The sequence below is a fragment of the Lagenorhynchus albirostris genome, chromosome 10 (genome assembly GCF_949774975.1).
Source record: "Lagenorhynchus albirostris chromosome 10, mLagAlb1.1, whole genome shotgun sequence".
Lineage (NCBI taxonomy): Eukaryota > Metazoa > Chordata > Mammalia > Artiodactyla > Delphinidae > Lagenorhynchus > Lagenorhynchus albirostris.
Window position 1 is genome coordinate 69,381,610 of NC_083104.1, and position 23,161 is coordinate 69,404,770.

A 23,161-nucleotide genomic window follows, 5' to 3' on the forward strand; every position below is an offset into this window, starting at 1 on the left:
TTTCTCTGATGATCTCCCAGTGCCCTTTCCACTACACGATGCCCCCTCTAAACCCTTTGTATGAACAGGGAGCTCAGAGTAGAATGGAACCCCCCACTGGGAGAGAGCTCTGCAGACATTCCCAGACCCACACACCTGTACTACCCCTATCATAACCATATCCACACTGTATGATGTTCATTTGAGTGTCTCCCTTCCCCGCCACATTGAACTCGTTCACCCTTGTATTTTTCCAGCTCTTATTAGCAGGGTACTTAGGTGCTCAACAAATATTTGTCAGAGTGAATGAATAGATGGATGTAATTGTATGAACAAGAGTGAGGGGCAGGTGAGGGGTCCCCCTGGGTCTGCCTTTTCAGTCACTTGCGTCCAGGAGTTAGCTCAGCCCCCCTCCCCCGCCCCTGTCCTCCCCTACTCTTCCCACCCTGGAGAGCTGGAAAGTGCCTGTGGTCCAGGATTCATGTCCAGCCAGGCCCCGACACACACGCAGGGCCTTTTCTGGTGTGAGTGCAGGACGCAGAGTGGGACTAGCAGGTCTGTAACGATGGCACTGCACCTGGGGAAGACACAGCCCGGGGTCCAGAGTGTGACCAGGTGCACAGGCCCAGCGAGGGTCCCAGGGCCGGCTTGCCTTGACGGGACCTCGAGGTCCCACCTTCATGAGTGACAGAATGCCTTTGTCTGGGACCCCAGGAGGAGTGGGCAGTAGGGAGCTTCTCCCAGGCCCCGGGTTGCCTAGAATGGTGTGAGTTCTCGGCACACTGGGCGCTCTGGTGGGAGACCTGGCAGGATGGCCCAGGAGGAAGCTGTGGGTAGTTTTCCCTGCAGCCCTTCAATAAAGCAGCCCCATTGGTGTGGGCCAGGGGAGGGGCTCAGCTTCCCGGAAGCAGAAGGGGGTGAGGATGGGTTGTCACGTGTTGGGTGGTTTCCCTTTGGCCGGGAGCCCCGGGCCTCTGGCTCTAATGGGTAGCAGAGACTTGGGTGTTGAAATTCCTTCATCCCTTTTACTTCACAGCTGTGGCCCAAAGAGCTCCCCACAGCTCCCTCCCCTTCTCAGCCCAAGTCCTTGCTTTCTGTGCCCAGTCTGTGTGTTGCCAAAGCCCCCTCATGCAGTCACACACGTGCGGGCACGCACGCCCCTCCGTGACATCCCCGGCATCTGTTCCCTTCTCTCCCCTTTGGCAGCTCAGGGCCTCATTAACTCTGAATCAAACAGAACTGCTTCCAGACTCTTCTCCCTCTCCCGTCTCTCCTGACTCCTCTCCCTCTCCCGTCTCTTCCTGTAATCCACCCTGATACGGTGCCACCAGAATTGTTCGTCCAAATCCCAGCTCGGATCACGCCTCACGGGCTCTCCTTTACTATAAGCCAATCAACGAATCAGCCAATAAACCAACCATCCTTGAGCTGCTTCCTCCTCCCCCTCCCCCTCGGCCTGCCGTTCAAAGCCTGCCTTTATCGGGTCCCCAGCTTGTGTTCCACTGCACCTCTTTGAGCCCTGCGTCCCAGCCTGGCAAAGCGACTTCCTTTGGCCCCTCACTCACCTGGATGCCGGGTCCTCACTCTCGCACGCCTTTGTCGTGAATGGGTTTCTTGGACCCTCCCACTGGCACGTGTTGACCTCTTTCCTCGGAGACCTAGCTTCGATGCCACTTCCTCCGGTGAATGTTCCAGACCACCCCGGCCAGAAGCCACTCTCCCCTCCTTGCAGTCCCAGAGCCTGGAACTCCCTCCCTCCTTCTCTCCCTTGCATCCTGGTGGTTTCTACACTGTGCCTCCCCAATAACACTGTAAACCCGGCTGAGGATGGGATTTGGCTCATCTAAAGCACCCAGAAAATTGCTTTGTGAATGGTAGTCACTCAGGGAATGAACGGATGGATGAATGAACGAGTGAGTGAATGAATGAACGAATGCATGCTTGACCATGGCCTTGGAGAGCTACTATCTGCTTGTTTTCTGTCCTGGTGAGACAAAGAAATCTATGTTCTCTTTATCATTTCTCAAAATGAGAAAACCAATTGGAAAATCCACAACTTCCACACTCACCCCCAAGTCAGAGAAATGTCACTTTGGGGACTTTTTCAGTTTCACTTTACCAGCAAGACACCCCTTTCTCTCCTCCTTCACCCACCCTGCAGCGGGGACCCTGGGGCTACAAGAGTTTACTTTTACTTTCTTGCCTTTCCCAGAGCAGAGGGGAAACCATAATTTAGGCGGCTGCTAAAAATAGCTCCCCAGTCCTGGAAAGAGAGCTTGCTTATTTTTGAAAGCGTTCCCCGCCCCCTCCCCAGCCCTGCCCGAGGCTCACAATACAAGTCAGATTGTTCTGAGTTCTGTCCTGAGAAGGACAGGGAAGTCACGACTGGGCCCTGTCCACCACGTGGCCGAGCGCTGTCTAGGAGTGCTCACAAACTCCATTTTTTGGTCCTAGTAAGAGGTGGATCTCATTCCCAGCAGCCTCTTAGACAGCACCCAGCGGGGACAGTGTGGTAGACATGGGGTCTGGAGACCTGGTTGGAGTCCTAGGCTAACACTTTGCATCTTTCTGAGTCCCAAATTTCCCCACCTGTAAAGGAGGGGAGCAGGGCGGTGATCGCGTTTACCCTACAGGAGTGTGGTAAACGTTTGAGATAAACCTTGAACGTGGTAGATGTTCAAAAACTGATCATTATAACTTTATTATGATCAGAGTCACTGGATTTAAAGCGGGGCACTCCTGTTTTAATGGGTAAGACAGGATTCGTGGTGAGCTCGTATGCTATACTAAGTTGAAACATATGAAATGGATGGTTTTGTAGATTGAAAAGAATTGAACACTGTCAGCTACATATGATTCAACCTAATAACATAGGGATCAGTAAACTTTCTGTAAAGGGCCAGGGGGGAAATATTTTTGGCTTTGTGGGCCCTAGGGTCTCTGTTGCACGAAGCAGTCATAGACGATGAATAGGTGGTGTAGCTGTGTTTTAATCAGACTGTATTTACAAACACAGGCTGTGGGCTGGATTTGACCCCTGTGATATTTGCCAACCCCTGTAATAATATGTAAGACTCATTCACATAGAGAACCTTTCTGTAATACATACAGCCAACATTTTCAGGTTTTTTCATAATTATAACAGTGGCTTATCTATATAGCTATTAATAGTGTTTACTATTACTAGGCACTATTCTAGGTACTTTACAAATATTAACTAATTTCGTGCTTATGACAACCCTATGAAGTAAGTATTATTATTATTTCCCCATTTTACAGATGAGGAAACCGAGGTTCAGAGAGGCTAAGTAACTTATCTGAAGTCACATAGAGCTCATGGCAGTTGGACAGAACCCCACCAAGTCTGTGGGGTAGAGTTGGATGTTGGCAATTCCGGCAGCTTCAGGGTGGAAGCAGGGGTAAGCTTGTGCGGGGTCCCAAGCCTGTTTGCTATCCACAGAGCATGAGGGGGAGGGTCTTCAGAGACTTGAAGTGGGAGCAGGCGTGGTGTAGCTGGGTGGTGGAGGGATGGGTAGGCAGAAGGCTCCGGAAGTATGGCCTGGGATGGAAAAAGTAGACGCTTGGGAAACCGGGTCCTGGATAAGGTGGGCCTGGGGCCATTTCCCAGGTGACGCCCAGTGGCACATGAAGGGTCAGTATGTAGGGAGGAATCTCCTGCCTGGGGAACTGGACATGGTTTACATTTCTTATGTTTCGTGCAGTATCTCTGGGGAGCTCTGGGCCCCATTCCCAGACCCGGACCCCGGGGGGACCTGGTCGGGAGAAGAGGGCAAAGGAGCAGGCTCCCCAGGGTGCCTGAGCTCTGCTGTCAAGTCAGGGTCCTTGGACACCCTGTTGACTCCCTTTGCCTACTAGTGTAGCCACAAATTAACAGGACGCTGGCCTCACGCACTCTGTGCTGTTTCTCTCTCCGTGCCTTTGCTTATGCTGTTGCCTTGCCTGGAATGCCTTTTTCCACCCCTTGCACCCTTCCTTAATTCTCTTATCTCTTTCAATACTAGGGGCCATGGGTTCGATCCCTGGTCAGGGAACTAAGTTCCCACAAGCTGCGGCCAAAAGAAGAAGAAGAAAAAAAAAAATTCCCTGGCAGTCCAGTGGTTAGGACTCCGTGCTCTCACTGCCGAGGGCCCGGGTTCAATCCCTGGTCAGGGAACTAAGATCCCACAAGCTGTGTGGCGCAGCCAAAAAATCCAAAAACCAAAAACCAAAACAAAAAAACTCCTCTTCAATATCACCTCCTCCTGGAAGCTTTCCCTGACTTCTTCTTTACCCCCCAGGCTGGTCCAGGTCCCCTTTCTCAGGCTCTCTCACCCCATCCTTCTGGATTGTCACTGCCTTGACTCCCTCAGCTCCCCCGCTAGAAGGGGACCTGCTCGAGGAAAGGGACCAGGCCTTGTTTACTCCTGCGTCCTCACCCCCCAGGTCAGTGTCCAGCACACAGTCTAGAAACTGGTTAAAAGCGTGTATGTTCAAGGGTGACACCGCGGTCCTCAGAACCCAGCCCCTCACCCACGGGATGTGGTTGTTGGGCAAGCTGCCTGATCTTCGGGAGGCTTAAGGATCAGTAAGAAGGGTTAGTCATGCTATTGGAGGGTTGGGGGCAATAAATGAGATAAAGCACAAAATTGTCAGCTCAGGGCCTGGCTCCTAGTTGGCACTTGAGAAGTGGCCAAGGAGAGATGCAGCAGCATATCCTTGTCCTGTTACCCCCACGTGTGGAGCTCAGGAGAGGGGATAGGAAAAGGCAACTTGAACATCCCGAAGTCACAGCATCAATCCCAAGAGCTAAAGGAAGGGTTTATGAGTCAGCTTTGGTTCTGGGCCAAAAGCACTGAACTTGGAGTCAGAACATTTCGTTGCAGTTCCAGCTGTGTCCCTTAGCTGCTGGGTGTCCTTGATAAGCCACGTGACAGCTGCTGAAGCCTCAATCTCAACATCTGTAAGGGGGGATAATAGTAATAACCACCTCACAGGGTCACTGTGAAGCTGAAATGAGATTGTGGAACCGTGAAAACACCTGGCCCAGCCCATAGGAAATGCTCAGTCATGAATTATTGAGTCTGGATCTAAAGAACACTTGAGAAAGCTCTGAGCAGGTCTCAGGTCAGGTATTCCTTGGACACATGCCCTATGGCTTAGTGTTTTGTAGCTTTAGAGTCAAACAGTCATGTGTTTGAATCCTAGCTATGCCATCACTAGCTGTGTGTCTTTAGGCAAGTTACTTAACTTCTCTGAACCACAGGATTTTGTTTTTGTTTTTTTCTTTAAATCACTTCTTTAAAACCGTGCCATCCATCTCACAGCATGAGAGGTAGCTATAGCCCAGTGTCTGGCAAATACCAAAGCCTCAAGTACTAACATTGTTCGGCTCTAACTTAAGACTTAGGAGTAAGCACTAATGATATGGGGATTTTGAAGCTTTAATTAATGTAAATAAAAACTGGTCTGTCGAGGAGCTGGGGCCAGGGTTTGGGGTTAAGGGTTAAGATTCTCATCTTTGCAAACCAAATGGGAGTTCTGGACTCAAGTAATAGGAAGTGCTTCCTGGCTTGGGGTGGAATGTGGGAGGAGTGCCCAGTGTAGGCTGAGGACAGCCCCTGAGGGGATCTTTGGGAAGGAGACTGAGCCAGGCAATGTGGACGGTTAGACCTGAAGGGGCCCTTGGAGGTCTTCAGTTGAACCCTGACACAGCATAGAGAGGTAACTGAGGCCCAGAGAGGATGACATTGTGGCCCCCGACCCACAGCTGCCTCGTGACTAGCCCTGTCCCCTGAGTTAAGGAGCTATGTTTTCTCCACAGTGTGGAAGGATGAGGCCGTGATGAGGTGAAGTCTGGCCGGACCCAGAGGACTGGAGACCCCGAGAGAGTTACAGGAGGGCTTATTGGTGGTGACGGGATGGTTTGGCGTCATGGGCCACTTGGTCTGGGTTTAGGGACCGATAGTCCTGGGAAGACCTTGTCCCCACGGGGAGAAGGGGAGGGGGCAGGCAGACAGGAAATGGAGGGCTTGGAGCTGTTGGTGTTGGGGAAGTTTCCATGGAGAGAAAGGTGGGTGGTGGTGGTCGGGGGCGCGGTGGGATCAATTTCTCAGGCCCAAGTTCAAGTCCACTGGCTTTTGTTTTGTTGTTGCTTCCTGTTTTTCCATGTTGCGTCTCAATTCTCCTTTGATGGGGAGACCCTCCATGGCTCCTCTTTGTAAAAGGATTTTGCAGAAATGAATCGCTCTGGCCACCTCCACAGTTCCACTCCCTGCCCAGGGTCAGGGACAGGGGTTTACTTTTCCAACTAGAGGTAGCTCAGAGCCTGAGGAAAAGCCCTGATCCTCTGGTTCAGACGTCCCAGTTACCAAAGACAAAGGTGGGTGGCTTCTTAAATCTGGCTGAGCAAGTTCTTACAATGCCAGGCCTTGGTGGCCCCGTCTGTGCCCGGAGAAGGGCTCACGGTTCAGGCTCTGGTCAGGGCAAGTCTCACTTTGCCGGTGATGGTGATAATGAAGCCACAGCAGCCGTGCTGGCTTTCTTTATTGAACGCCTGCGGCGCTCCTGGCATTTTACTTACATTATATCGTTTATTCTTCACCAAAACCCAGTGAGGAAAATGCCATTGTTACCTTGGTGTCACAGATGAGGAACCTGGGGTTCTCAGAGGTTAAGACCTCCTGCTCAGGGTTACCCAGATGGGAAGGCAAAGCCAGGAGTCAGATCCTAGTCCGTCTGACTTCAAAGCCTCTGCTGGAGTGAAGGGGGGTTAGAGCAGGGGTTAGAGCAGGAGAGAAATCGGGGCGGTGGGAGATGGAGATAGCTCCTCCCAGTGGAGGAGAAGCAGGCGGCCTTTGGAATCTCCATAACCCTCTCCTGGTCTACAGGGAGCCTTGTTTATTGGAGCTATTTCTTTTTTAAAAAAAAAAACATTTCTTTTTTTTTTTTTAATACTATTTTGTTTTTTTATTTTTTGGCCATACCATGTGGCTCGCGGGATCTTAGTTCCCCAACCAGGGATCGAACCCGGGGCCTGGCAGTAAAAGTGCTGAGTCCTAACCACTGGACCACTGGGGAATTTCCTGGAGCTGTTTCTAAACTGAGCTGTAGAGTCTGGTCTTCTCTGGTGGGGGAAGGCTGCAGGGGGGGCTGGGGCAAGATGGGGACAAGGGGCATTAACATGGAAGGAGGAGCTCTGGTGAGGGTAGTGACCAGACCACAGCCTGAATGCTGGAGTCCTGGGTTTCAACCCCAGCTCTGTCCCCATAGCCGTGTGACCTCAGATAAGACGTTTCCTCCTTGGACCTCAATTTTCAGATCTCTACTGTGAAGCTAGATGCTTTCCAGCTGAGGGCCTGGGGTTTTAGCCTTGGATCTGCAGAAGGGGCCCCAAGAAAGGGAGGCAGGGACAGGCTTAAGAGGGGTTCCTGGGGAGGAGGACATCCTCGGGAACATAAACACACTGAGGAGCTGTGAGCAGCCCGCCCTTAAGAGGGCAAGTGTGCGGCGCTCCCGGGGTGGGTACAGTTAGGGCCCTTCTCTGTGGGGATGGTACTTCCTGTTTGGAGGGTCTCTGTCTACTTCTTCCTTCTTCCCTCCTCCTGAGGCCACTCCACCTCATTTCTTGTACTCAGGGGAGACCTTAAAAATATTTAAAGGAAGTTATGGCCTGGCACCAACCAATCAGAGCAGTCAGAGCTGTGAACAGCTAGTGTAAGACTAACGGAAAAGGCCAGCTATATGCCAGCCCCCGGCCCCCGCCCTGACTGCCCTTGGTAAAGCCTGGCGCAGGGGCTGAAGGCAAAGAAGGGCAAGGAGGGAGAGTGCGGGAGCGAGAAGTCGAGGAAGTGAAGGCAGAAGAGGGTTCACAGGTCCTCCCAGACATCAGCCCATCCCGCCGCAGAGCCCTGTCATGCCGCCCACCCAGCCTCACCACGCCTCAGGACCTGCCCTCCCATGCTTGTGCCCTCAACAAAGCAGTCCTGCCCGCCAGCTGCAGCTGCATTTTGGAGGCTGCTGAAACCAAGGGGACCTTGTCTGGACTCTGCATCATCATCCTAAACTGACGATGGGCGGAGGACCCAGGGGAGTCCACCCCTATCTACCTAACAGAATTAGTGCTTTACTGAGCCTGACAGTGGGATGCCAGGGTCTCATCCCACCCACTCTTTTTTTTTTTTTTCCCCATTGGCTATCAATTCCCCTGGAGAGCTTTAACCTCTCACTTCCTCACTGATTCCTCAGCCGCCAGCCTATTGCAGGCCTTTGTCAACATAAACCAGGATTCTGCACTTGTCTGCCGGCTGCTTCCTCTACCCGCAGCCTCGAGACTGTCCCCTTGTTCCATTCAAGGGTTCCTGATAGCTTAACTACTAGGAATCAGAGATTTCAATCAATATTTCTGGACTGATTGATAAAGACCCCTCTTCTCCTTTTCCATGAGCACAGGTTGTTTGCCAATTGACCAAAAAATATTTGCTGAGCACCCACTAAGCACAAGGCATTTTATTAGCCATAAAGGGGGGAAGATGTCAAAGAAGCAGGAGGCATGGCCCCTGCCCTCAAGGAGCCTTCACTGTAGCTGTGGAGAGGCAATACGTAAACCCAGAAAAGATGACCAGTAATACAAGGCAACCTTGGATAGTGTGTTATGTTAGGTATTCCTGGGTCTATTAAAAAAGTCTTGTTTTTATTTGAAGTACAGTTGATTTACAATGTGCTGTTAGTTTCAGGTGTACAGCAAAGTGATTCAGTTACACACACATAAATAGCTATTTTTTTTCAGATTCTTTTCCCTTATAGGTTATTACAAAATGTTGTGTATAGTTCCCTGTGCTCTACAGTCTGTCCTTGTTGGTTATCTATTTTATATATAGTAGTGTGTATACGTTAATCCCAAACTCCTAATTTAATAGATAGATAGATAAAGGGAAGGAAGGATCAATCCCTTTGCATGAATAACCTGAGGTTTGTATATATTGTAGAAAAGATGTGTAATTCTTGGATTGTATAGGGCAATATTTCTTAAAATATCTTTGGTAGAAAATAATTCTGTAGAAAACGTTTTGAAAGTTCTGTGTTCAGATACATTTAATAAATGCTAGCAAACATTTTTTTAAAAGTGTCACAAAGTTTATAAAGAAAGAAAAAGTGGAGCCAGTAAAAAAACTCCTGAGTGATGATTAAAATGCATCATGTCTTATAGGAGAGGCCAGCTCAGATGGCTAATTTATTAGCTAGATTGTTAGGGCTTAGGAAATAAAGCAGTGTTCTCCTTGAGTAACCTTGGGTTCACTAGGAACAAGTTACGCCACATTTATCTTTTTTTTGTTAAGGTTCTAGAACTTGGTTCAAGGGAATGCCTTGGATTTGGCATTTTTGGAGGTGCACAAGGACTTAGGAAACAATCTCCTGGGGTGTCTTTAGGAAATGAGGGCTAGGGCTTCCCTGGTGGCGCAGTGGTTGAGAGTCCACCTGCCAATGCAGGGGGACACGGGTTTGTGCCCCAGTCTGGGAGGATCCCACGTGCCGCGGAGCGGCTGGGCCCGTGAGCCATGGCCGCTGAGCCTGCGCGTCTGGAGCCTGTGCTCCGCAACGGGAGAGGCCACGACAGTGAGAGGCCTGCGTACCGCAAAAAAAAAAAAAAAGAAATGAGGGCTAGATAAGCACATGGGTTCATGGGTTCAGAGCTGGTTGAAGGACTATCCCCTGAGACTGTTAATGACTACTTCTTTGGCATTCCCAGACAAAGCAGCTACGTCATCTGGGCCTGTCGCTCTCCTTGCTGTGGTCAACATTTTTAGCAACAGTGTAAGTACAGACCATGGAGACATTTTGATCATTCTGTTAATGACCCAGATCTAGGAGAAACAGCTAAGAATCATGACTCAAAAATACCTTGACCCCTTTGGGTGTATTACCCCAAAGCACTGAAAGCAGGGACACAGAAAGATAGCTGTACACGTTCATAGCAGCATCATTCACAATAGCCAAAAGCAGATAGCCACCCAAGTGTCTGTCAAGAGATGAATGGATAAACCAAGTGTGGTATATGCATACAGTGGAATATTAGTCAGCCTTAAAAAGACAGGATATTCTGCTACAACAAGTATGAACCTTGAGGACGTGATGCCAAGTGAAATAAGCCAGGATAAGTGCTGTAGGATTCTACTCACAGGAGGTACTTAGAGTAGACAAATTCACAGGGACGGAAAGTAGAATGGCGGTTACCAGGGGCTGGGGGGAGAGGGAAATGGGAAATGATTGTTTAGTGAGTACAGAGTTTCCGTTTCACAAGATGGAAAACAATTCGGGAAATGGATGGTGGTGGTGGTTGCACAGCAACGTGAATGTATTTAGTGCCACTGAACTGTACGCGTACAAATGGTAAATTTTATGTTCTATGTATTTTGCCACAATTAAAAAAAATGTTGACCCTAAACCTGTGATGTAATAGTCAATAAGGATGAAGGCAGAATCTTATTTATATTCAAAAAATTAGGATATATTAATATGAGGAGAATATGGCTGGGCAGCCGGGTGGTGGATAAGCAATGATCTCTCTAGTGAACCCGCCCAGATCTGAAACCATGTTTAGGAACCATTGGTCAGGGATCATTTGGCCCTTTCCGGAAGCCCATGTGCAGATAATTGGGCTTAACCTACCTGGTAGCTGTGTGACATCAATGACTAGGGCCAGCGTTCAGCCTCATGCTGGTCACCATAGAACTAGGCTCTCCCAGTGGCAAAGACTTAACCCTTTCTGTTCCAACAACCACCCAACTGTTGGGTGGCCGTCAGTTCTGATCTCTGGCCATAGTGGTGTCCTCTGTTCTTGGTCGGTATGGAAAGCAGATTTGACCAGATCCCCTTCACTCTTGGCTGGACACCGTTCCAATGATCAGCCCCATTTCCTTACTGAGGGTTCACTCTAATGGCTCCCCCAGCTCACCCCTCCTTCTGGATGGGTGCGTGAACCCACGCCCTGTTGATATTTCACATCCATCCAAACATGCCTGGCTGCAACAGACTGGGCAGAAAGCTGTGCGAGGCTTCCGTCCTCTGCTCCCATGGAGGCCCCCACTCCAGGAGCCAGGCCATGTGACTAGCTCGGTGTCTCCCCTGTCAGCCGACGTCAGCCCTTCTCTCCCCGTTGGATGACGCCTTTAAAGCGGGTATCCCCAGACCCTGGAGTGAATCGAGTGAGTAAGGGATCCCTGCTGGAAACTGGTCTGCAGGGGACCAGAGGACAGGGAACAGGGTCCCCGTCTGTACAGTCAGAGAGAGAGTAGGCTGAGTGCCGGCTCTGACCTCCTGGAAGTCACGTTCTGTGACGCCAGCCCTCCTGTCTTCTCTAGGGGCACAGAGGGAGAATCTGAAAGTGTTCATGGCTGTGGGAGAAGGAAGGGGCTTGGCTGTTGGGTTGAAGGCTCCTGACAGTTGGGCAACGAAGTCATGGTGGCAGAGTGGCCGCATCCCCGTCTACCTGGCCGCCGTGCCTGACCGCTCTGTGCTTTCTGTTCTACGCAGATCACCATGAGGACCTAGGGCGTCTGCCTGCGGACTGTCCCCCCAGCTGGAAGTGACCATGGCCCCCCGCAAGAGGAGCCGCCATGGCCTGGGCTTCCTGTGCTGCTTTGGAGGCAGCGACCTCCCTGAGATCAACCTCCGGGACAGCCACCCCCTGCAGTACATGGAGTTCTCCAGTCCCATCCCCAACCCAGAGGAGCTGAACGTCCGCTTTGCAGAACTGGTGGTGAGTGAGGGGGTGGGAAGGGAGGGGGTTTGGCGATGGGGAGGGCCACGGCTAGAGCAGGCAGAGCCAGACAGAGGGCAAGGGCCCATGTGCCGGCATCTTCACCTCCTGAAACTCTGCTTGGGGCTGAGGTGAGCCCCGAGGACATTTCAGCTATGGGGGAGAAACAGAGTTACTCGCTGGGGTGGGCACCATGAAAGGTGGACCTCCGTCATATCTCCACTGGATTTTAGACCTCGCGGGGTAGCAGCAGGCTCCCATGAGAGGAGCAGGTCCACGCCTTTGTGAAATCAGGCAGTGAGGGGCCTCAGAGAACATCAGAGCACTTGGCACCTTTTTCTCTTCTGCTCGCTGGAATTTCCCTGGGATCCTTTTATCTCGAGCACAGAAAGAAGAGACAGGGTGGAATTCTGTAGGCGGACACTGGGTACCTCAGAACAGGGGATGATATTCTTCTTTTCATTGAAGTATAGTTGTTTTACAATGTTGTGTTAATTTCTGCTATACAGCTAAGTGATTCAGTCATACATATGTGTACATTTTTTATATTCTTTTCCATCATGGTTTGTCATAGGATATTGAATATGGTTCTCTGTGCTATACAGTAAGACCTTGTTGTTTATCCGTTCTATACATAATAGCTTACATCTGCTCATCCCAACCTCCCACTCCATCCCTCCCCCAGCCCCCTCCCGCTTGGCAACCACAAGTCTCAGAACAGGGGATGATTAACCAGAAACAGGAAGGTAGAGATGCCTGTATCACACCTGGAACGTGGGTAGGTTCTGGGATGATGACATCCCATGTCTAGCCTGGGGAAGACAGAAGCTCTATCGTTTATACTGGTAGTAGCTCTTCCTGACCCTTTGTGATACCCATTCAGACCACAGCAGCACCCTGTGTGTGACATGTCATACTCTGACCGCAAGGAGACAGAACAGGAAAGAAGCATGATTCCTCCCTTGGGAGGTCTGATAGTGAGACAAAGCCTGCACACCAAAGAAAGTCCCGGACTGGGGAGCAGGACCCCTGCCCAGGACTCGGGCCTGAACCCTGGCAGAGAGCAGTAAGCACAGGGTCATCTACCATTAATTCCCGGTCACTCATTCTCATGGCTGACCTGTAGAGAAACAAGGCAGTGTGATTGGGAACGGGGTTTCATACTTGGATTCGGTCACGGATGTATCTGATTAAGGCGATTCAGCTCTTCAAATCACAGGACCACTATAAGATGGGACCCTGCACGTGATGAGAAACAGTGATCCGCCTTCCTCAGCATATCAGCTTCAGGAAAACTCATGGTCCTGATTCATGCCTTTCCTCAGGGTGGGGCTGGAGGTGGGAGAGAACAAAGCCTTTACTAGCGTAGAATAAGGTTCAGAGCCTGATCTGTGTTAGTCCTGCAAGATCCGTTTTTTATGCAGAATACTGCTGACGCCAAATATGTGGGTTTTCCCACACCAAGCAGTTCTCCAATTTTATACAGACATCAACTGGGCGTCCTACGATTTAACTCAATTCTGACATTTACTACCCAGAGTTAGCGCAGACCCCTCAGGTTAAGGGCTCAGATCCACGAGACAGCCCCCAACTTCAGACGCCCACCACAGGTGGTGGGTGGGTCCCAGCTTCCCGACACTTCTGTCCAATGTGGCTGCAAATCGGGGGTTCCCACCATCCCCTCCTCAGGTTTGATAATATGCTGGAACCGCTCGCTCACAGAAATCAGGGAAACACTTTATTTACTGTTACCAGTTTATTATAAAGGATATTCTAAAGAATACATGTGAACAGCCAGATGAAGGTGTACGTAGTGTTAGACCCAGAAGGGTAAGGCTTCTGTCCTGAGCACAGGAGTCTGCCTGTGTGGAGTTTGGGCTTCCCCACCCTCGCAACCCGTGGATGCATCCACCCAGCCGGAAGCTCGCTGAGCCTCGCCATTTAGGGGCATTTATGGCAGTTTTGACATGATAGATTTTTTTAACTTGATCTGTAGCCCTTCTCTCCCCAGAGTCTGGGAAGTGAGGGTGAATGTTCTAGGAGTCTAATCAAGGCCTGATCCTTCTGGCGACCAACCTACACCTCGAAGCTATCTAGGGTCCACCAAGAGTCACTTCCCCAGGAGAAAAGAGGCTCCTATCACCCAGGAAATTCCAAGGGATTTAGGAGCTCTGTGTCAAGAACAAAAGATATTCCTATCACTTCTATCATTCATGAAATTCCAAGGGATTTAAGAGCTCTAGGATAGGAGCTGGGAATGAAGATGAAAAATATATTTCTTGCATTAATCCCGGGCAGGGACATCTTGAGCAGAGCATGTGAGTTTTGAAAGAAGGACATGTCAAGGGGTGTTCCTTCCTTTGGCCCTTTTAGTCACCAAGTATTTATTGAGCATTTTAAGTGGCAGGGTTTTTTGGTTTTTTTTTTTTTTACAAGTTACTTTGGCAAAAAAAGGATGAGTCAGACCTGTCTTGTCTGCAGGAAGACTAGCGTGAGGTATTGATCAAACAAATGAAAAATAGTTCTTGAGAGACTGCTGTGTGCTGGGCCCCGTGGGGCTGCCAGGGATTTAGTGATGAACCAACAGGAGCAGTTCCTGCCCCCAAGAACATGAAGCCGAACGGGAAGGCCGATCTTGAACAGTAGTGATAATGTGGTGGGTGTTTTGAAAGGAAATGTTTGGGGAGCTGTGGGAGTGTCTAGCAGGGAGCCTTCTTCTAGACCGGCGGTCATGGTGGCTCCTCTGAAGCAGTGACACTTCCATGGAGATCTGAAAGCACAGCGACGGTTAGATAAGTGAATGGAGGTGCAGAAGAGGGCCACGGAGTCCCCCGCAGAAGCAGCAGCAGATGTGAGAGTCTAAGTCAGGAAAGAGCTGGGTCCTTTTGGGGGGAACCCCATCACATGAGAATAACCAAGGATTTTGGATTCGATCCGAAGGGTGATAGAAAGCCACCGAAGAGGTTAAGCAAGGTTTTGAGGTGATCCAATCTACTTTCCTAAAAAAAAGTAGGGTCCCTCCATCCGGGGTACCCAGGGTGGGAGAAGGGACACATCCACTCACAGGAGAATCTCTTTACTCAGTAAGGGCACCTTACCTTTATAAGTTGTAACGGTTGTCTAATAATGTTTAATTTAAATATGTATGTCACAGAGCTAATAAATGAGATGACCAAGACTTTATAATTAAAACAAAACACTTGAGTATTCTAGAAGTTACTGTTTTTTCCCCGGGAAAATGGAGAACTACTTTTTCTATGTGTATATTTTTATGTAATTAGCACTCTGTTCCTGGTTCAGGGAAAACATGCCCTAAAGCAATAATGTTAGATATTAAAGATTAAAATCCAGTGCAAAAAAAAAAAGGTCTGTGTAGACCATTGGGAAGCTCTTGGTGTACTCCGAGCTGGGGAGGATGGTGGCTTGGACTAAAGTGTTAGCAGTGAGGATGGGGAGAAGTGGACAGATTCAAGAGCTACTGAGAAGGAAGTATAATAGGATTTGTTGGGATTGGTGAGTGAGCAGGAACTGGGGAACACCAGGTTTCTTACGTGAGGTTGTGGGTGGATGGAGGGACCCTGTACAGGACAGGATGTGCCGGTGGAGACCCAGACTTAGGGTCTGGGTCTGATGAACAAAGTTTGCATATGTTCTCTGTGCCTCAGTTTACTCACCTGTAAAATGGGTTGTTGCAAGTTTAATGAGTAAACCTTAAGCACTGAGAACAGTGCCTGGCACATCCTGGCACTACATGAGTGTGGGAGGTACCTGGGGGTCACCAAAGTTGATCAGTATAGGAGGCACCTGGGTGCCAGGATCGGGAGCTCAGGACACTGGTGAGCTGGAGGTACAGGTTTGAGAGAGTTTAGGATCGTCACTGAGTCCTTGGGAATGGCTGCGAAGGCTTCACCCCGGGGAAGCATAGAGGGAGGGGAGGAGAGGACCCAGGATGGTGCCCTTCGGGACTTCAACGTTGGATGGTAGGAGAGAGGAGGAGAAGTCGGGGGTCCCAAGAGGAACATACAGTGAAACAGGAGGGACTGCCCAAGAGTGTGGTTGTCCAGAAAACTAGGGAAGAGAGACTCAGTAAGGAGTGGATGGTCTGCAGAGTCATGGGCTACCTGGGCTGAACCAAATCGCCAAGAAAGGTCCTTCGATTTCGTGACAGAGACCACTGGTGAGAAAAGACCAGTGTGTACACAGCCAGGATACAAGGTTGAACATAACTGCTCTGGAGTTCAGGAAGGGAGAGGTGTTCTTACCTGGGAGGGGCTGTGGAAGGCTTGTGGGAGGATGCTAACTTTGAGCTCGGGAATTAGACCAGGGTCCACAGGATGGGTGGGCCAGGAGGGCAGGCCGGGTGGAACTAACTGCATAAGCAAAAGTAGAAGAGATGGAGTTTGTGCTGGGCAGTGTCAGGTGCACAGAACTCTATCTTTTTCTTTTATTTCTGATTCTGACCATGGAAAGGAAATGCTTCAGAAACCTTGAGCAGGGTCTGGGGACATTCCTGGGATATGAAGAGAGTGGTTCTAGGGAAGAACCTTCCTTTAGCATTAGATCTGCTGGAGTCTTTAGTTCGAAAGGCAGGTGACCCGATGGGCATAGTTTCAAGTTCTCTTTGAATGTGCCGTGGAGGATGGCAGCCACTGGTCACGTGGGGCTGCTGACACTTGAAACGTGGCTGGTCTGAACCAGCGTGAGCTGTAATGGGAAATCCACACCAGATTTTGATGACTTAGTTTGAAAAAAAGAACGTAAAATACCTCATTGATCTTTTTTTTTTTAACATTGATTATATTTTGAAATGACCATATTTTAGATATTTTGGGTTAAATACAGTGTATTATTAAAATTAAGTTCAACTATTCCTTCTTAATTTTTCAAAGTGACCAGAACAGTTTTTTAAATACATGTATCTCACATTATGTTCCTATTGGACAGTTCTGATCTATGTGAAGGAAAGTCTAAAATGTTCTCGTTGAATAAAAGTAAAGGACAAAGAGTGTAGATATTGATATTTAAGACCCTTGTACCTTCTTAGATATTACTTTCACTATCACTTTAGAAAATGTAAAGATTCGTAATACTATGCTTTTTTTTGTCTTAATGTAAGTTTTGCTTTTATTTTTTTTTTAAAAAAAAAACTTACAAGAATTGAGCTGAAAAGCACATTATGTTCCCATGGCCCGTTGACTATTTTTTTTGATGAGCGCCTGCATAACTTATGAATCACAGGAGAAGAATTTTCAATAAGAGAACTTTTTTAGGGCCATTCAGCACAGCCAAACCTATAAAATCATCCCAAACTACCGAAAGAGTTACCCTAAATTTGATGACGTCAGAAACTACCCAGTCCTGCTCCTGGGGAGGCGTGGGCCAGCTGCTGGAGCCCAGCCTGCGTGTGCACAGCCTTGTCTCGGTGGTGGTGCAGCCGGAGGGCTATCGCTGGCAGGCACACCTCCATGGGAAGCAGACCTCCCGCGGCATGGCGTGCCCTTGTTGCCAGGAGAGATGCTCAGCTCATCATCTTTACCAGGTCTCTTCAGTTGTGCTGGGACCCATGCTGAGGTTGGGGGAACCAGAGAATTTCTGGGGGAGACACTCAAAGGGCACAGAGACTTGAAGGGTGAGGGCAAAAACTGGATCAGTAGACTGATTTCTTTCTTTGTCAAGCCTTGATTTATGGTGTTGACAAGCTTAAGAAGGACAAGGAAGGAAGACAGGAAACTCCAGGCTAGAGGACTAGAGGCTAGCAAAGCAATACGGGAGATGCGCAGGGAACAGGGGACCTGGATAGGAGGAGCCAGGGACGGGGACAGGAAGTGAAAGATGCTTGGATAGAAGCTCAAGGGCTTGCTGCAAGGAGAGGGGAGGATGGGGCTGAACTTCTAGAAAAAGAATTGCCCTATCATATCTTTGATGCTCTTTGGAGGAGGACAGCAGGCTGAGGGCTTTGAGGGAATTCGAGGGAACTGTAATTTCCTGTAGGACCGAATATTCGAAGGTCAACCATGTCTGGGTTTCAGATGTATTTCTTGTTGTCTTTGCAGGATGAATTGGATCTCACCGACAAAAACCGGGAGGCTGTGTTTGCACTGCCACCTGAGAAGAAATGGCAGATCTACTGCAGCAAGAAGAAGGTGCCCTCTCTGATTCCCTTCTGCTGTCCCTCAGGGTCCACAGCACGGCAGCCCTTGCCTCCATGCTTTGCTCATTCATTTAACCAGTTTTTATTGTACACCTGTCCTGTTCTAGGTGTTGGAGGAGTGACAGTGAATAAATCAGGACAAAAATAATCCCTGCTGTCATGGAGCTTACACTCAGGGACATAGGATTCTGGTTTTCAAAAATCCTGGAAGCAGGTGCCCACTGGGTTCCAGGAGTTGGTGCTGGGTAAGGGAGCTATACGATAACAGGTCTAGGGAATTCCCTGGTGGTCCAGTGGTTAGGACTCCGTGCTTTCACTGCCATGGGCCCGGGTTCGATCCCTGGTCAGGGAACTAAGATCCCACAAGCTGCGCGGCCAAACGAAAAAAGTCTAGATTCCTTTCTTGTGTCTGTGCGTATGCAGAGAGGGTGTGGCCCTGGGCCATACCTGGGGGCAGCTCTGTTGGAAGAACTCCATTTGGGGGGAAGTGAGTGGTCTCTTCTGGATCTTGAGCCCCACCCCCCACCCCGTGCCAGGCTGTGTCCCTGTCCCAGGGCAGCATGCACATCAGGGACACACACTGGTCTCCACTCTCCCCACCCTTTCCTCCCTTTCCTCCTCTCCTTCATTAAAAGATGTCAGTCCCCTGGGCTTCCCTGGTGGCGCAGGGGTTGAGAGTCCGCCTGCCGATGCAGGGGACACGGGTTCGTGCCCTGGTCTGGGAAGATCCCACATGCCGCGGAGCGGCTGGGCCCGTGAGCCATGGCCGCTGAGTCTGCGTGTCTGGAGCCTGTGCTCCACAACGGGAGAGGCCACAGCAGTGAGAGGCCCACGTACCGCAAAAAAAAAAAAAAAAAGATGTCAGTCCCCTGAATATGGTCCTCCCTAGAAGGATGAGCCGGGCCGCAGTCAGATCTTAATTGGGTTTTATCTCCTCCCCTCTGCTTTCCCAGTGGCTGTGCTTTCTGCTCTCTTCCTCCATCTCTCTGTCTCTTTCCTTCATCTCTTTCTCTCTACGTCTCTCTTGCCTCCTTTCTATTTGAGCCTGTTTCTTTCACTCTATTTTTCTTTTCTTGGCCCACCTTCCTCCCCACCCCTCCACCCTCTCGTTTCTCAGGCTTGCAGCTCAAGAGTGTGTAGGTGTTTGGGAGCTAGGACCTGGTTCTTCCCACACCTGAGGCTTAGAAGTCTCCCTTCTGGGAGAAGACGGGCAGGTCTGGGATGGTTTGGGGCTGTTTCTCCTTCGTGCTCCTTAGAGCCCATTCCTGGCTCTTTTATAACTCTTCTCGCTCAAGATATTTGTTCCGGGCTCCATACTGGGCCAGACCGAGCTCATAAAATTGGTCACTATTCTAGAGTTGGAAGGAACCGAGGAGCAACCCAATCTAGTCCTTCATTCTACACAGGAGGCCAGGAAGGCCTAGAGAGGCCTTCACACAAAGTCACCAGCCAGTCGTGGCAAGTGCTGCAATGATGCGGGAATGCAGGCCTGCCAGAGCCTTGAGAACCTGCATGCACTGCAAGCCACTGTCTAGTAAACTCAGTGTGCATGTATTAAGCACCTGCAGAATACTGTGCTCTGTGTTTAGGAATCTCATTGGGAGGAAAGCAGGTCTTTCAAAAGCTCAAGTCGTGGAAGGGAGGGAGGGAGGAAGGAGAAAATTAATTTCAGGAGTAGCTCATCCTATCTCGTGCTTCTCCACTTTCCAAACTGATTTACTCTGGAGGTCCCTGACGTTGATCCCTTATGCAGCTAAAATAAAAAACGCACTAAAATGTAAGGACGTCTCTCGCCACCTTCCAAACCAAGTTGTGTGTCATCTCCCCACCCACTTTCACACCCCCCTCTCTTTCCACATGGTACTTCCTCTTGTCTCTAACACTCTCCCCCTTTCTTAGCTTCAGTAATCTTGAGTAACTCAGCCCAGTCCTCTCAGACCCCCTACCCCAGCCCCCACATGAGCCTTGTGTGTTAGATGCCCCCCACCCTGGGTTTCCATGGCCCACAAATGGACATAGAGCACCGGTCACCCTGCCTCTGGCACAAGACAGACTACTACGTGGATGACTTTTTGTTCAGTACTTTCAGGGTTCAGCGCAGTGATTGGCATGTAGTAGGTGCTCATTAAAGGCATGTGACATGGCTAAATGGGGAGCCAGTAAAGGCAGGAAAGTATGTGTTTCATGATACGTTCGTTTATGTTCTGTGGTCTCCTCTCTAAGGCGGAAGCTAGAATTTGGGGACTTTGGTCATATATATCCACGTGAAGTCACAAAGACCCGATCAAGCCAGGTTTCTCACTGATCTAAAATTTGGATTTTTTTTTTTTTTTTTTTTTTTTTTTTGCGGTACGTGGGCCTCTCACTGTTGTGGCCTCTCCCGTTGCGGAGCACAGGCTCTGGACGCGCAGGCTCAGCGGCCATGGCTCACGAGCCCAGCCGCTCCGCGGCATGTGGGATCTTCCCGGACCGGGGCACGAACCCGTGTCCCCTGCATCGGCAGGCGGACTCTCAAACACTGCGCCACCAGGGAGGCCCTAAAATTTGGATTTTAAGAAACAAAATCATGAAGCCAGAGTGGATGAGGCTGAGGGATGCAGGGCAAAGTCCAGGCCGGCTGGCAGGCAGGTGGTTCAACAGGAAGGTTCTGGAGGAGGTAAATGTTCATGCTAATTTGAAAGCAGGAAATTGGCAGAAAGCAGATGAGGGGGAACCTCCAGATGAAACAGGGACAGGGACAGGAAGGAGGAGGGTGTGTGTAATGCCCAGAAGCAGACCCACTGGCCGGAGGAGAGGACTGGATTTTCAGTCAGCATCAATTCTTGTCCAGCTCCCCTCATTCCCGCCCACACTTGGGGAGGACTTGAGGTTTTCTCTTGGGGCCCGAGGGCCATGCCTCATCTGGGCTCTACCTCCTAGCTGCACAGACCCTTCCTCCTTCCAAACCCAGGGCCTTGGGAATGTCTTTTTCCCTCCTTTTTTAAAGTTACAGTTTACTGAGTACCTACTATGTGCTAGGCGCTGCACCAAATGCTCTATGTCAATCAGTGCTTCCCAAACTGTCTGAGAGAAAGACCAAGTTTTTAAATATCCAAACTGTCACCGACAAATACTTTTGTAAAATGCAATGAGAATGATATTATCAGAAAACAATAAAATTTGAAAAAGGAGATGTACAAAATATAAGCACACATTTTCATTAGATTCAACAGACTTAAAATTGTATTTTATTAAATAGAGTCAGAACAGATATAACGGGAAAAAAAAGAATTTATTTTTAATTGTGTATATTGTTTGAAAGTGTATACACCTGTGTGGTTTCTGCCTCTGTCACTGGCTGGTCCTGAGATTCGATGTCCACGATCTGCCTTTTGCCAAGGAGGAAATGGAAGCCTGGGGAGATTTTATAACTTCCTCGAAGTCACCTTGTCTAGGCTGGGCTAGGAGATGAATCTGAATGCTGACCTGGGACGAAGCTCAGGGTCTCAGACTGTGGGCCTGTCTTGCCGGGGGGTCCATCCAGTCCTTCATCTTGTTCCAGGAACAGGAGGATCCCAACAAGCTGGCGACCAGCTGGCCTGACTATTACATCGACCGCATCAACTCCATGGCCGCGGTGAGCCTCGCCCCTGTCCTGCCCCGGCCCTGCCTGGAAAGGCTCTGGGGAGAATGGTCATCATCTTCCCCTGCACCCCACAGCCCACCCTCTCTGGGGATCAGCAGCTTTTCAGTTATTCTCAAGATTTTATCCTGATCCCTCCCTCCCCTGTGTGACTTTAGATCCCCCCAAAACATTGAAACATTTATTATGTGTATATCACACAGCCTTGGGAAATAGTCTAGGCTGATCATTCTCCCCATTTTACAGATGAGGAAAGTGAAGCCTGGGAATGGCTATTCTCAGAGTCTGTCACTCTGTCTTAGTAAACCGTTCCCTGAGGCCTCACCATTCCTGAGGCGAGGGCGGCCCCCGGGTCACACTCGGGCTGGGAGTGGCAGGGAGCTGGGAGACAGGCAGCCCAGCGTGACCTCTGCCCCCTTCTCCGACCTCAGATGCAGAGTCTGTACGCGTTTGATGAGGAGGAGACGGAGATGAGGAACCAAGTCGTGGAAGACCTGAAGACAGCCCTCCGGACACAGCCCATGAGGTGATGTCTCCTTCCCTCACTTCCTTCCACGTCCCCTCACCCAGCAGTCCCCTCAGCTTCCCGAAGCTTCATGCAGAGCTCTGCTCCCATCCCAGTACCCTTGGCCAACTCCACTCTCCAGCATCCCCTAGAGCTCACTTTACCTCCTTTCACATCCTGGCTCCTACACCCGCTCTGTGAGGAGCTGGGATGCTGCCAGAGGATGGGCATGTTGGGGAGGGGAGATGAACATGGGAAGATGAGATCAACCTCAGTTCCTGAAGAGAAACTGAAGGCAGGTGCTTGTTTTATTGGGAAAACAGAACAGGATGGGGGGGGGGGGGTTGGGCATACGGACAGGTACACAAGAAAGAGCTGTGCACATGAGGGGCCCCGCGCCAGAGGGGTGAGTGTGGGTGAGAAGCACTCCAGCCACTAGGGGGCGATGTGGTGTCTCTGGATGAGATTTCTCCATCTAGAGTGGGAGCAGGCAAGGAAGGGGGGGATGGGTGTCTCAAGGGCTGAAAAGAGCCTCTCCCCACGTCCCAGGCCACATTGTGAAAGGGCCCAAGAGAGCCACAGGCTCCTCTTGTGTCTGGCAATTCATTCTGGCTTGTGGGAACCAACTCTCAAAATGTTCAGCAGTTTTGCAAGCTGGTTGTTAAACATAGCTATGATGAAAATGTAAATTACATCAACTCTTGATTAAGTAAATGCTATCAAAAACAAAGGTAATTAAGTGCTTGAAACTTATCACTCCTTAATTACCTGATGATTTGACTCCATTTTACTGTTATGCATGCTCTTTACTGTTACCTGTGCTCAGGGAGTTTACACCCACTGTGTGTGCCTGGTGGGAATATGTAAACGGTGCATCTCTTCCCAGCTCCATGTTCAGTGACACACATTGATACTTTGAAATCAGCTATGCTGGCGGTATTTATACCATGGAAACTGGCAAACACCACAATCAGGCCTTTTCTTTCTCTAGAGCTCCAGTTGTTACCAGCACAATGATCTGTGTGTGTGTGTGTGTGTGTGTGTGTGTGTGTGTGCGTGCGTGTGTGCGCACGCATGCATGCACACGTGCACATGTGTGGTCTAGGTTGACCCAGGAGCCTGGAAATAGCCTCAAGGAGAACGGGAGCC

General features: G+C 49.9%; 1 protein-coding gene and 1 non-coding gene across 10 annotated transcripts in view; one reads left to right on the forward strand and one right to left on the reverse strand.

The window, feature by feature from the left end:
- Nucleotides 1-23,161, forward strand: part of DAAM2 (dishevelled associated activator of morphogenesis 2) — a 113,731-nt gene that overhangs the window by 54,060 nt on the left and 36,510 nt on the right. For 8 of the 9 annotated variants that reach the window (XR_009542947.1, XM_060162795.1, XM_060162794.1 and 5 more), the window contains 4 exons: nucleotides 11,509-11,734; nucleotides 17,788-17,877; nucleotides 21,427-21,501; nucleotides 21,939-22,033. Coding sequence is in view for 8 of the 9 variants with exons in the window: in XM_060162795.1 (XP_060018778.1) it covers nucleotides 11,567-11,734; nucleotides 17,788-17,877; nucleotides 21,427-21,501; nucleotides 21,939-22,033 (428 nt within the window). In the remaining variant the exon portion in view is untranslated. Of the gene's footprint in view, nucleotides 1-4,403; nucleotides 4,423-11,508; nucleotides 11,735-17,787; nucleotides 17,878-21,426; nucleotides 21,502-21,938; nucleotides 22,034-23,161 lie in introns of those variants that run through there. The other variant, XM_060162801.1, reaches the window with a different exon arrangement.
- Nucleotides 6,985-7,056, reverse strand: TRNAK-UUU (transfer RNA lysine (anticodon UUU)). Its single transcript has one exon. It is a non-coding gene; the product is annotated as a tRNA-Lys (tRNA).